The sequence below is a fragment of the Balaenoptera ricei genome, chromosome 19 (genome assembly GCF_028023285.1).
Source record: "Balaenoptera ricei isolate mBalRic1 chromosome 19, mBalRic1.hap2, whole genome shotgun sequence".
In the NCBI taxonomy this organism is placed as follows: domain Eukaryota; kingdom Metazoa; phylum Chordata; class Mammalia; order Artiodactyla; family Balaenopteridae; genus Balaenoptera; species Balaenoptera ricei.
In genome coordinates this window covers 3369230-3383004 of record NC_082657.1, presented here as the reverse complement: position 1 = coordinate 3383004, position 13775 = coordinate 3369230, and the positions used below count along the sequence as shown (strand labels likewise).

At 53.0% G+C, this 13775-nt stretch overlaps 1 protein-coding gene across 4 annotated transcripts; it reads right to left on the bottom strand.

The window, feature by feature from the left end:
- Positions 1–148: 148 nt before the first annotated feature.
- Positions 149–11910, bottom strand: TNNT1 (troponin T1, slow skeletal type). 4 transcript variants are annotated; one of them, XM_059905812.1, is made up of 11 exons: positions 11860–11910; positions 11641–11712; positions 10796–10817; positions 8175–8238; positions 7356–7472; positions 7065–7142; positions 4741–4854; positions 4071–4180; positions 1323–1413; positions 1152–1192; positions 149–292 (listed from the first exon to the last, which is right to left on the bottom strand). In XM_059905812.1, the coding sequence occupies exons 5-11, from the start codon at positions 7452–7454 to the stop codon at positions 247–249; spliced, it is 579 nt and encodes a 192-aa protein (XP_059761795.1). In that variant the 5' UTR covers positions 7455–7472; positions 8175–8238; positions 10796–10817; positions 11641–11712; positions 11860–11910; the 3' UTR covers positions 149–246. The 4 variants fall into 4 exon arrangements, with proteins under 4 accessions (XP_059761795.1, XP_059761796.1, XP_059761798.1 ...); XM_059905813.1 differs by having other exon boundaries at positions 11881–11910; XM_059905815.1 differs by lacking the exon at positions 11641–11712 and having other exon boundaries at positions 11881–11910.
- Between the last annotated feature and the right edge of the window lie 1865 nt (positions 11911–13775).

Here is a 13775-nt window from a genome sequence, read left to right as displayed (position 1 = left end):
ACGTTTAACTTTTTGAGGAACCGCTGGACCGTTTTCCAAAGCGGCAGCCCCATTTTCCATTCCTGCCAGCTGTGTGTGAGGGTTCAAGCTTACACATCACCGTCATGATTGTTGAAGGTTCTAATAATAACAATCAAAGAACAGCAGGTGCTGCGGGGGGAGCATTTATTTCAAGCCACAGATGGGACACACACTCCCAGGGCTCCCGGGTGCCTGGAGGGGGGTCGGGGGGCAGCGCCCAGATCCTCACTTCCAGCGGCCTCCAACGCGGCCCTTCCCGGCCCCCTTCCGGCTGTAGGAGAAGGAGGGCTGTCAGGAAGGAAGGCCTCCCTGACCCACCTCTGAGATGGGTCCCTGTCCTCAATTCAGGGAGTCCATCCCCCCAAATCCCCGCCCTCCCCGCCAGAGGAAGAGGCCGGCAAGTGCCTTCTCATTGGGTTCACTGCCTGGAGTGGCGTGATTAGTGGTCACAGGCCCACAGGCGGGTAGGAGTTGGTGTCAGTGGGTGAGCTCGGGATGCTCATGTGGGCGCTGATAAATATTTATGGGTACAGGGAAGGGGGAAGGAAAGGGTGAGGGACTGAGAGAGGGTCGGGGAGGCTGGGGTGAAAGAGACAGAAAGATGGAAAGTGAGATGGAGAGAGAAGGTGAAGAGAAGGCAGAGGGGAGGGAGGGAGGGAAGGAGAGAGGGGAGACAGAACAAGAAACAGAGGAAAAGCCGGGCTTCTCAACCTCAGTACGAGCGACATTCGGGGGCCGGATCATTCTGTGGTGGGGGCCGTCCTGTGCGTTGTAGGACGTGCAACAGCAGCCCTGGGCTCCACCCACCGGGTGCCAGTAGTGTCCCCCTCCCCAAACAGGTTCCAGACATCCCCCGATGTCCCCGGGCTCGGGGGCAAGATCACCCCCGCCCCGAGAACCAGTGATTTAGAGGGACATAGAAACGGGCATTGAGACCCCAGAAGAGAGCTGGAGGGTGGAGAGGAAAGGACAGATTATGAGACCGTCCCAGAGAAAGAGGGACAAAGACAGAGCCCCCAAGAAGGGGTGGAGAACTGAAACTCAGAGTAAGGGACAGCAAGAGGAAAGGAAAGAGAGGCCCCAAGAGTCAGAGGGAGGGGTGCGGGGCTCAGGGCCGGGTTCACACTTACAACTTCTGGGCGTGGCTGATGCGATTGTACAGAACATTGATCTGCAGAGACAGGAAGGAGATTCTGGCACAGCCGGAGGGACAGGCCCGCTCACTCCCTACCCAGCCCCGGCCCAGCCCCCGACCCAGCCATCCCCAGCCCAGCCTGGCCTTCAGCAGAGATGGGTCTCACCTCATATTTCTGCTGCTTCATCTTCTCCATCAGGTCAAACTTCTCGGACTCCAACTGGTGGATCCAGTCCGACAGTTCCTGGGCCTTCTCCCTGGCAGGGCAGAAGGGCTGTCATGGAAGGGAACCAGGCCAGGCCATGAGCCCAAAGAGGTTGAGGGAACTGTTCAAAGCCACACAGCGAGTCTCTGAGTTCGACATTATTGGTGCCATTTTGTTAATATTGGAGGCCACGATATTCAAAGTGAATTGCAGCAAGGGGTTTTAAAATCTCTGCCCGCTTCTCCATATCCAAAACAGAGAGCTCACATTTCTCTAAGGGAGAATGAGCATGGTTAAGGGCCTAGGCCCTGGAGTCAGAAAGCCTTGGTTCAAATACCAGCTTTGGAATTCTCTGGTTTGTGACTGTGGCCAAGTGACTCCCCCTAGGATCCTTTTTCCCTCTCCAGAAAAATGTAGAAATCAAACGGTGAAAGAAATGGCTGGTTGCCCACCTTCTCCCTTTCTTCCTTAGAAATCGAATTTTTTGCAGTAGGCTCAGTTAAAAAGTTTCTCTCCCCAATCTCCCTTACAGGTAGGGTAGCCAATGGGATGAAAGTAGGTCATTGGGTGGAGCTTCCAGGTAAGACTTTGTGGGTTTTGCTTTGTAATTTCTGCTGCTTGGATGTGATGGCTGGAACTCCAGCAGCCACATTGGACCATGAGGTGATTTTGAGGACAGAAATATTGGGCTAAAAGTAGTGGAGCAGAAAAATAGGAGCCTGAGTCTCTAATGATTTTGTAGAGTTGCCATACCAGCTATGGACTACAGATTTCTTCTACATGAGAAAACAAACCTCTATATTTTAGGCTGCTATAGTCAGATCTCAGTTATTAGAGGCCAAACTTATTCTGAACTTAAAAATCTACTGCCTTGAACTGTTATAGAATGAGAGAATAGGTATAAAGTACCTGGCACATGCTAAATACTCGACAAAGCTAGTTGTTACTATTCTTTTTATTCTTACTAGCAGTCTTTGTTTTCTTTTGCCAGCTAATGGTCTTCAAATGCTGTCTCTTCCGTGGTGTATTTTACTTTAAAATTTTATAGACCATCACATGACCTCTATCTAATAAATAAAACTTAAATAACTTGAGATCCTCAAAAAATATTAGTAGAGCCCTGGGCTTCCCTGGTGGCGCAGTGGTTGAGAATCTGCCTGCCAATGCAGGGGACACGGGTTCGAGCCCTGGTCTGGGAAGATCCCGCATGCCGCGGAGCAACTAGGCCCGTGAGCCACAACTGCTGAGCCTGCGCGTCTGGAGCCTGTGCTCCGCAACAAGAGAGGCCGCGATAGTGAGAGGCCCTCACACCGTGATGAAGAGTGGCCCCCACTTGCCGCAACTAGAGAAAGCCCTCGCACAGAAACGAAGACCCAACACAGCCAAAAATAAATAAATAAATAAATAAAATTAAAAAAAAAAAATTAGTAGGCCCAAATTATGAGTGGATGTGTGGTGAGGGAAGGAAAGAGGAGGAAAAAGGAACTTTAGCGACCTGTTATTTACTGCTAGGCCCTGTGATAACGTGACTGGGGAAGGACGGCACATCACCAGTGGTGGGCTGGAGCCAAATCTGCACATCCTTTCCCGACTCCGAGTGCACTGTTCTCACACTGGTAGTTTGAAATCAGCACGGTGGGAGTATTTACACCGTGGAAATGAGCAAATGCTAAGATGTGGACTTTTAGGCCCTGGAGATCCACATGTTAAACATTTACCATCACACCACTTTGTAAAAGAGTGATGAAGAGCACAGACTACCGCACCAGACTGCCTGCGTTCAAATCCCCACTCTTCCACTTGCAAGGTGTGCAACCCTGGAAAGGTTACTCAACCTCTCTGTGCCTAGGGTTGCTCTTTTTTTTTTTTTTTTTTTTGTATGTTCCAGTTGCTTGCTTATCTTTAACATGAGGGTGATAACAGTATTATAGTATCTGCCTCGTAGGGTTGTAAGCCCTCCACAGGGGGCTGCTGCTGCCGTTATGATGACGATGGTGATGGGCTCACTGACCTTCCACTGCTCTGTGATGTAGATTTTGTTATCACAGCCTCATTTTACCGGTGAGGGAAGCAAGGCTCACAGAAGGTAAACAACGTGCCTAAGATCACACAGCTGTAAGTGGTGCAGCCGGCACTGAGCCCCCGGCAAGTGGTTTCAGATGTTGAGCTCCAAACCTCATCACTGTGCTGCCTATGAGGTGGTGGATGTTTCTGACTTTAACGTCTGTGCCTGGGCCAGAAAATGTCAAGACGCAGACGAGGGCCCCGAAGGAAAGACCCTCCCCGGCCTTCCCTCAGGTGGCTTATCACGAGATCCAGGCTGTGCAGACAGTGAGCTGTGAAGGGCAAGATAGAGCCCCATCCAGAAGAGATGTGGCTGGAAAACTGTTGCCAGTGCGTCTGGCTTTAATTCAGGTAAAAGATGGGGCCCATTCAGAGTTCCCAGGGGACATCAAAACACCATCATCTCCTAAATTTTGGTCAGATCTGTTGTCTGGCTTCCGTATTATCACCCAGACTCTACAGGTCTCGGCACCCACAAAACATGGGTCCTATATCAGTGAAACATTCCACAGGGGAGTCTACAGGGGCGCAGAGAGGGAGAGACACTTGCCCAAAGTCACACAGTACCAGGGCTTCTGCCCAACTCGGATCTGGGTCAGGCATCCCCTTATCTGCCTGTCTCATACCCAGGCCTCTCCCACCTACCGGAGCTGTTCTTCTCCCATGTGGTCGATGTTCAGAGGCTTTTTACGCTCCGACAAGACGCGCACTTTCGTCTCACGCCCTGTCTGGCGCTTACCCCGCTTCTGTTCTGCCTGACGGTTGGAAAGGACATTGTGAGCTGGGGGATGGGTCACCCGGATGGCTCCGCACCTCAGGACCCAGGGGTCTGGGCCCCCAGCCCCTCCTCCCTCAGACCCAGGGGTCCAGTCCCACATCCCCTCCTCCCTCAGACCCAGGGGTCCAGGCCCCCAGCCCCTCCTCCTTCAGACCCAGGTGTCCCGGCCCCCAGCCCCTCCTCCTTCAACCCAGACCACCAACCCCTCCCCCTTCACACGCAGGGGTCCCAGCCCCCAGCCCCTCGCCCCTCTGACCCAGGGGTCCAGGCCCCCAGTGCCTCCCCCCTCACACCAAGGGTTCCGGAATCCCCAACCCTCCCTCCTCAGACCCAAGGGTCTGGGCCCCCATTCCCTCCACCCTCAGACCCAGGGGTCTGGGCCACAAGCCCCTCGTCCATCAGCCCAGACCCCCAGCCCCTCCACCCTCAGACCCAGGGGTCCGGGCCCCCAGCCCCTCCTCCCACGTCTTAGGGAGACCAGTCCTTTGCGCACCACACCACCCGTTTCCGGTTGAGGCCCCAGCAGGCTGAGCTCACCTTGACCAGGTAGCCCCCAAAGTGGGCCCCAATGTTGGACAGAACCTTCTTCTTCTTGGCGTCGTCCTCAGCCCGCTTCTTGGCCTCTTCCTCTTCCTTCCGCATCTTCTCCTCCTGCGGGAAGAAAGGGTTTAATTCCTGGGCCTCCCTCGAGCACCCTGGACTGAGAGGGGAGGGGGTCTGAGATGGGCACGTGGGAGGGGGCCCTCTTCTGCACTGAGTGAAGCGGGGATCAATCAGACCCAAGCGTAAAACAAGGTCAATATCAGAACAGGCAAGGATGCTGACGGTCCCCTCCTCACCTTTCCAGGCCTGGCTGTGTGACCACCTGCAAGTCCTTCCTCCTCTTTGAGACTTTATATACCACCCCCAAGGAAACTATTAAACTAGTGGAGGGATGTGCTTGCTTTTTCTGCATGCTCCAGCCTGAAATGGCCAATGGTGATCTTTGCTGTGTGACCTCAGTGCAGGTACATACCCTCTCTGGGACTTACTCTTCCTTAGTCTCATGAGAGGAGAATGACTGTCCTCAGAGGGTCATGGAAGGTAACTTGTGATGGGAGTCGGGGGGCTTGGGGCAGTAAAGAGGCTCTTGGCCTTGAGCCTGAGGAAGAGGTTCTAGAATGCCTTCACTAAGGCATTACCACAACCAGAAAGTCTGCATTGCATGTTCCAGAATTAGTGGCTTGTCCAGACCAAAGCCCCCTCCCCACTGGAGAGGCAGGTGAGATGGGTATGATGGTGTTTCACTTGTCCAGGATTCCCCACCTGAATTAATTTCCTCTCGCTGCTGTAATTTGCAAACAGAGTGGCTTAAAACAATGAAAGTTTATCAGCTTATAGTTCTGCAGGTCAGAAGTCTGAAATGGGTCTCATGAGCTAAGTCAAGGTATGGACACGGCTGGGTCCTTCTGGAGGCATTAGGGGAGATTCACTCCCTTTGCTCTTCTGGCTTCTAGGGGCCGCCTGCATCCCTTGGCTCAGGGCCACTTCCTCCATCTTCAAAGGTCCTCCCTTGTATAAGGACCCTTGTGATAACATTGGGCTCACCCAGAAAATCCAGGAGAATCTCCCGATCTCAAGATCCTTAACTTAATCATACCTACAAAGTCCCTTTTGCCAGGTAGGTTCCCATATTCATAGTCTCTGGGAATTAAGATGTGGACATTTTTGGGAGACCAGTCCTTTGCGTACCACACCACCCGTTTCCTGTTCTTTAAAAGTGGTTTCAGGGGGCTTCCCTGGTGGCACAGTGGTTAAGAATCCGCCTGCCAATGCAGGGGACACGGGTTCGAGCCCTGGTCCGGGAATATCCCACATGTCATGGAGCAACTAAGCCCGTGCGCCACAACTACTGAGCCTGTGCTCTAGAGCCCACAAGCCACACCTACTGAGCCTGCGTGCCACAACTAGTGAAGCCCACATGTCTAGAGCCCGTGCTCTGAAACAAGAGAAGCCACCGCAGTGAGAAGCCCGTGCACCACAACGAAGAGTAGCCCCCGCTCACCGCAACTAGAGAAAGCCCGCGCGCAGCAACGAAAACCCAATGCAGCCAATAAATAAATAAATAAATAAAGTGGTTTGAGGGACTTCGCTGGTGGTCCAGTGGTTAAGACTCTGTGAGGGGGCATGGGTTCGATCCCTGGTCGGGGAACTAAGATCCCACGTGCCGCGCAGCGTGGCAAAAAAAAAAAAAAAGTGGTTTGAGTGAGCCACTCCTGATGCCAAGTCAGGTCATGTTTTCAAGGGTTAAACCAATGGAAGCATTCTAGCCACTGTCTCCCAACTAGCCAGTGATTCACTCCACAGTGGACAGGTGAACAATCTGAAAACATCCCAGGATTTGTGCAGGAGACAGAGAAAAGATGAGTTTAAGCCAGAGCTGCTGGTGGCCATTTGCCACCCCTGCCTGGGAACCATCTGGTTTGCCTGGGACTGACGGGATGCAGGATTTTCAGGGCTCAGACCAGGAAAGTGCCAGGCAAACCAGGATGAGTTGCGCACCCTCCTGGACACATTGTCCACAGAAATATTGGCCAAGATGGGAAGATAAAAGCTGGGTCTTTGTGATATTATTTGAGTCCCTTGATCCAGCCATGCCTGAAGCAAGCCATGCCCTAGACCTTTTAGTTATATGAGCCAATAAAGTTCTCTTTCTGCTAAGTTCAGTTTGGGTTGGAGTTTCTGTCCCTTCCAGCAGAAAGACCCTTGAATAATACAGCATGAGGACTTTTATGGGATCACAGAGAATATTATGAGTGGAAAATTGCAGTGTCCAGCTGAAAAAGTAACATTTGGGCTCCGGGAGGAGGGGAAACACCCACCACCAGCTTAGCCTGACGCTCGCGCTCCTTCTCAGTTCTGAAGCGCTGTTGCTCAGCTCTCTCCGACCGGCGCCGCTCCTGGGGGAGAGAGAAGAATGAGGGGGTGCAGGGACCACCAGGCACCCCCTTTATCACTTCCCAGGGTAGGTCAAGAGTGGCGATGGGCACCAACTTGGGTACTTTCCCAGAAGTTTCAGCCTTGGGTCTGTAGTGGACGGGAACGTATCTCCCAAGACCCAAAGGATGGAAGGAGGGAGAAGAATTTGGGGAACCCCACCTCCCTTGACTCACAATGCGTTCTTTTAGCGCCACAAGCTCCTCTTCCTCTTTCTTCCGCTGTTCAAAATGCACATCAATGAGCGTCTGCAGCTCCAGCAGATCTTTTTCCATGCGCTTCCGGTGTATGTCCTAGGGGACAGAGGGTGGGAGCACGGTCATTCCCCAGGTGGTGCCCCAAGAGGGCGCCAACCTCTCAGCACTTCTGAGAAGCATCAGGAGGGGGAGCCCTTTGCAGCAAGAATTGGTGTGGTTGGGCTTCCCTGGTGGCCCAGTGGTTAAGAATCCGTCTGCCAATGCAGGGCACACATGTTTGAGCCCTAGTCTGGGAAGATACCACATGCCACAGAGCAACTAAGCCCGTGCGCCACAACTACTGAGCCTGCGCTCTAGAGCCCGTGAGCCGCAACTACTGAAGCCTGTGCGCCTAGAGCCCGTGCTCCGCAACAAGAGAAGCCACCGCAATGAGAAGCCCGCGCACCGCAACGAAGAGTAGCCCCCGCTCGCTCTGCAACTAGAGAAAGCCCGCGCGGAGCGACGAAGACCCAACGCAGGCAAAAATAAATTAAAAAAAAAAAGAATTGGTGGCGTTGACAGCTGGGACAGACGTCTGCCATGCACTGTGTTTCCAGCAGATGGCAGCAAAGCATCGTATTCTGACACTAAACTAAGGGGCTGTCAAGGCACAATTCCAAAAGAAGGGGGTAGGAAACAAACAAACAAAAGGGAAAAGACAAAAACAAACAAAAAACAGTGGCTAGGAAGGGGCGCCTCTTCCTAATTTGCACCCTATAGGCTAGCAGCCCCTGCTGGGATGGGATGTCTGTTACTTACATCGAAGTCCACACGTTCCCCCTCTGGGATCTTTGGGGGGATCAGCGGAGGTACCACGGGCCGGCTGAGTGGACAGAAGGGAAGAAACACTGAGTAGTCTGACCTCCCTGCTGGGCTGCACCAGCCACACGTACGCTGAGCGTCTGGAATGTGGCTGGTCCAGATCAGAGGGGCTGTCAGTGAAATGCACTGGATTTCACAGACTTGGTTGAACAAAAGAATGTAAAATATTTTACTAATAACGTTTTATATGGATTAATGTTGAAATTACGAGATTTTGGCTATAACAGGTTGAGTAAAATACGCTATTGGGATTAATTTTACCTGTTTGGGTTTACTTCTTAAAAGGCTGCTAGTAAAAAAAAATTGTTTTTTAAGTTATTACATATGTGGCTTGCATTGTATTTGTATTGGGTGGTGCTCCTCTGGGGGACTGCCCTTGTCCTCTCCTTGATTTCCTGCCCTGGGCACTCCCACTTCCTGGAATTTTCTCTTTCTTTCTTTCTTTTTTTTTTAAGATGGAGAATTTATTTTTATTCTTGCAGTTTTATACTAGGAAGTCAACATTTAATTTAGTAATTCATTGTTCACAATTGATTTATAAGAAACTTTAATCCTTAAATTGTACATCAGTACCCTATGACTCCAAATCTTATTTATCACTCTCCTTCAAGTCTGAAGAAAATGATCATGTAATCTATTAACTTCCACAGACAGCACAGTCCCACCGACATAACATTTGGTTTGAAGTCCTACACTCATATGAAAATTAAGAATAGCCAGTATCAAACTGCCCTGAAACCTGATTGTGTTCCTGGCTCAGGATACCTGTAGTAAATTTGTAAGTCCACACTAAGACACAAAAATAAACTAGGGTGTGTATATCGTATAAAAAACTTTTCACAGTAGAGTAAAAATAACATTAAAATGTTACAAAATTTCAATCATATTACAGTGTTTTAATCAATTAGCTTTCAAAATGCCTGATTAACTGAATTAAATGCAAATAACTTAGGGATTTTTTTTTTTATGTTTGCCCAGCATTTCAAAATGATTATGGAATATAACTTTTAAAATACGCTATACATATTGTACTTTTCTGCTAGGCTGGGCTAGTATCCTCCATGGCAAGATACCAAAACTATTGAATAAAATACACTTTAAAATCAATAGGTATTTTATTAATTTCCTTGAAATTATCATCATCATTACTAAAACCTTCCAGGATTTTGTAAGATTTGATTCCTTAAATACAGTTTTAAAGTTTAACTTAAGAAATGAAAAAAACCCTCATATATTTGACTTTCTGTTTCCTTTTTTGGTCATTCAATGATCAAAGAGAATTTTAAACAAATTATGCTTCATCTTTCCTGGCTTAATAAAAAGCAACAATTTCTATTATTCAGATTAAGAGAGTTTTGCCCTTTGATTCATTCGTGGGACACTCTTGTGATTAATGTCATTCACTCCTGTGACTTCGATTATCATCAATTACCGAGGATTCACCAACTCTGTCTCCAGCCCAGACTCTCTCCCAAACCCCAGACTCCAGTAAACAGACGCTTCCTGAACATTTCCTGCCTTTGCACACACCCTGCCCCAACTGAGCTCATCAACCTGTGGGTCTCTCAGTCTGTGGCCCCTTTCCACCCTATGCCCTCTGCTCCAGCTTAGGCCTTTTCCCCTTGAAAACTCACCACATCCTACAGTTCCCTGGCCATGTCATGTGCCTTTGTGCCCCCGGGCCTTTGCACACTCCGTTTGCTCTGCCTACAATGCCCTTCCCCTGATATACTCCACCCCTGAGACCTTCCCTCCTCCTACAAGCTTTCCCTGACACTGAAGCACACCTGTGCTTTCATGTGCCCCTGTGCTCTCAGCCAGATCTGATCCTCTGCCCCCTCTGAAATTGACCACTAATCACGCCACTCCAGGCAGTGAACCCAATGAGAAGGCACTTGCCAGCCTCTTCCTCTGGCGGGGAGGGCGGGGATTTGGGGGGATACACTCCCTGAATTGAGGACAGCCCTTCCATGGCTCCCCGGTGCCCCAGAGAATTTCTGCATCTCATGCTCGATTGCTGCCTCCTTGCATCTCCAAGCTTTGTCCCCAATGTCACACCCTCCAGGGGTGAGCTCTCACAGACTTCACTGGTCTGCCTAGTTTGGATCTTTCTCATCAGAATGACCTGTGTCTGCATCTGTTCCCTGAAAAACTAGCCTAGATCCAGCTACTGGACTTTGCACACACCACTCCGCTTCGTCATCTACAATCTCCCTTCTACTTCCTTCAGCTAGCAAACTGAAGGACTCCGCCCTCAGGACTCGGCATCACCTCCCCTGGGAAGCCTTCCTTGATTGCCTAGGGCACAGATAGGGCCCTCTTCTGCACTACCATTGCTGTATCTGGGTCTGTTTCACCAACAGGACAGCAAGAGTCTAACTCTTGCCAAACACAGTGGGAAGTTCACCAGAAATGTTTGTGGAAAGAAGGAATCACTGTCCTTTTCTATGTTTCCATTTCCCCACTCTCCTTCTCTGCCTTTCTTGCACCCTATCTCTGGAGGTGGGGGACATATTTAAGAGGACATGATTGGGACCCCCACCCCCCCAGGATCTCACCTTGGTTTGGGGCGCTCCTCTTCTGGTGGAGGGATACAAAAAGATAATTAGCAAGAGTTCTTGGGGTGGGCATGACACATCCAAAGGAGGGACCCCCCTCCAAGCCTTGGTCCCCACAAGCCCAGTTCCCTTCTCCTGCAGCTCTGGGGGAAGGGTATGGGGGGGGGAAGAGGATAAGGGAAATCGGGGTGGCCATAAAGGAGGGAGAGGGTCACACGCATCAGATATACATTCAGAACTGGTGTGGGGATCCCCCTCCCACTTCTCTGGGAACCCAGGTGTCCAAACCCCCAGACCATAAGGAGAAAAAAAAAGCAAACCCTCAGACCCTCGTTCTACATACCCAGAGCTCCTGCCCTCCATCAAGATCTAGCAGTGCAGGGAGGCCCCAAGCCCCCTCTTCACTCGGTGACCCAGGAGTTGCGTCCCCAGCCCCCTCCCCCTTGGGGACAGAGGAATACGGACTCCCACCGCTAGTCCCTTCTACAGCCCACGCCCCAACCTTTGAATGTATATGAAGGAGACAAGTAACAGACAGGCGAAGATGAGAGGGGGGGAAGGTTGCCTCTCCGCAAACATCCAACCCTTCTATAAGTATTCCTCCAGACTGGGGAAGAAGGCTTGGGTGTCGGTCCCTTTAAGAAGGAAGGGAACGGGTTAAAGCCGTTGCGAGGCTATTTCCCTTCCTGGCCGCCAGAGAGCGCGAGAGCTCTCCGGGGCTTAAAGGACCGGGCCTGGGACGGGTTACGGGGACGGGTTACGGGAGCGGGGAGGGAGTCATCTTGGAGGTCAGGGCCCTAAGGACCCCCGAAATCGGCCTCAGGAAGCGAAGCAGCCGCGGTTACCTCGCTCAGCCACCGGCTCCGGCTCCTCGGGGGCTGGGGAGGGGGCGGGAGGAGAAGCGAGGATTTGGGGAGCTGGGGGAGGGGAGCAGCCATGCCCGGATGCGGGAAGGGGAGAGAGGGGGAGAGAGGGGAGAGGCTGTTAAAGGAGCTGAGGCCGAGGCCATCGAGATCCCCGTCCCCCGCCCATCCAGCCCCCCGGTCCTGCGTCCAGCTCCAGACCTGCGGAGTCCAGGGCCTCACCTTCCTCCTCCTCCTCCGCAGCCTCCTCTTCTGGAAGGGGTGGGGGAGAGAAGAGGCGGCGTGAGGAGCCCGGGGCGGGGACGGAAGGGGCTTCAGATGGGGGAAGAGTGGGGGAGTGCGCAGAGACCCGCGCTCGGGTTCGAGTCTCATCTAGACGGGGGGACCCCTCTGGGCCTCAGCTGCAAGTGGGCCCACTGAGCTTTTCCCACGGGCTGTGCGGACCAGGAGGGTGGGCGTAGGGCAGGGTGGGCTAAGATGCGCCGAGGCGTCCCCACCTCCCCTCCCCCCCAAGGCCAGCCCACTCTCCACTCACCTTCAGGCTGCTCCCTGGGGACCCGGGTGGGAAGGAAAGAGGGAGGGGGAGAGTTAGGCGCCTTGGCGGGGGGAGGTGTCTCCACCGCTGCAGGGCCCCAGCCCTCCTGCCAGCATCACTCACTCATATTCCTGCTCTTCGGCGTCCGACATCTTGGTGTCCTGGTGTGACCTACGAGCAGCAGAGAACAGGCGGAGTGGGGTGGGGCCCAGAGGAGGAGGGGCTGGGGGCCGGGACCCCTGGGTCTGAGGGGGGAGGGGCTGGGGGCCGGGACCCCTGGGTCTGAGGGGGGAGGGGCTGGGGGCCGGGACCCCTGGGTCTGAGGGAGGAGGGGCTGGGGGCCCCGGACCCCTGGGTCTGAGGGAGGAGGGGCTGGGGGCCTGGAGCCCTGGGTCTGAGGGGGGAGGGGCCGGGAGCCTGGACTCCTGGGTCTGAGGGAGGAGGGGCCGGGGGCCGGGACCCCTGGGTCTGAGGGGGGAGGGGCTGGGGGCCTGGAGCCCTGGGTCTGAGGGGGGAGGGGCCGGGAGCCTGGACTCCTGGGTCTGAGGGAGGAGGGGCTGGGGGCCTGGAGTCCTGGGTCTGATGGGGGAGGGGCTGGGGGCCTGGACCCCTGGGTCTGAGGGAGGAGGGGCTGGGGGTCTGGACCCCTGGGTCTGAGGGAGGAGGGGCTGGGGACCCCCAACTCCTAAAGACTCCTAAACCGCGGGTGAAGACAGCGCGTTGGGAGATACGGTCCGGGCAGAGCCCCAAGGCTGCAGCCCCCGCCCCCTGACCACAGCTGTCCCCTTTTGTCTTATGACAAGTCCGTAGGAACCTGATCTGAGTAGGGATTAGGAGAAGGTATTTGGGAAGGGACAGTGGCCCGAAGACAATAGCTGCCCCACCCCCAGGGTCTATTTTGGGGAGATGTCGTAGAGAGTGACACAGAGGACATCTCCTGAGAAGTATTCGTGGAGGGGGGGGTTCTAGGATAATTAATCATACCCGCTGCCCTCTCCCACCCCAGGTCCCCTCCCCTTTGGCTGGTTATCTGCCCACCTGTCGCCTCCTTTCACCTTCACCCACTGCCATGGAGGGGACAGGACACATAAGAGCAGCTTCTGTCCCCAGACCTCATCCTGACCCCTAAATACTAAGACTCCCCAATCTCTGAGATCTCCAAGGCGTCCAGGTTGAGAGACCCCACAAAATCCCCATACCCACAGACCCCAATTTATGAATTCTGAAAGCCAGTAACTCCTCATATCTCCAGATTCTGAGACTCCAACTGTCGAGACTCCCAATTATGGGTGCCCTAAAATCTTGACCCCCTAGGTCTTGACATCCCCTAAATTCTGAAACCTCAGGACTGTGAGACCCCAAAATCTGGATGCCTAAACTCAGGGGACTGATTCATGAAACCCCAAAATATGACATTACAAATTCTAATACCTCCCATCATGAGACATCAGACTCTGCGACCTCGATTCCTAAATCGCCAGATTCTGAGACACTGCCCCCCAGTTCTGACACCCAGACTGTCTGTCATCCAAGCCCAGGGACTCCCAGTTTCTGAGATTCCCTCAGACTCAGACCTCCGAGG

What these genes read in the sequence shown, in the direction of transcription:
- TNNT1 (XM_059905812.1), bottom strand. Translation starts at nt 7,454, where the DNA reads ATGGAAAAAGATCTGCTGGAGCTGCAGACGCTCATTGATGTGCATTTT. An exon ending in TTGGGGGCTACCTGGTCAAG is followed by an intron (nt 4,181 to 4,740) that starts GTGAGCTCAGCC and finishes TCCAACCGTCAG; the next exon opens with GCAGAACAGAAGCGGGGTAA. An exon ending in ATCAGCCACGCCCAGAAGTT is followed by an intron (nt 293 to 1,151) that starts GTAAGTGTGAAC and finishes CTTCTCCTACAG; the next exon opens with CCGGAAGGGGGCCGGGAAGG.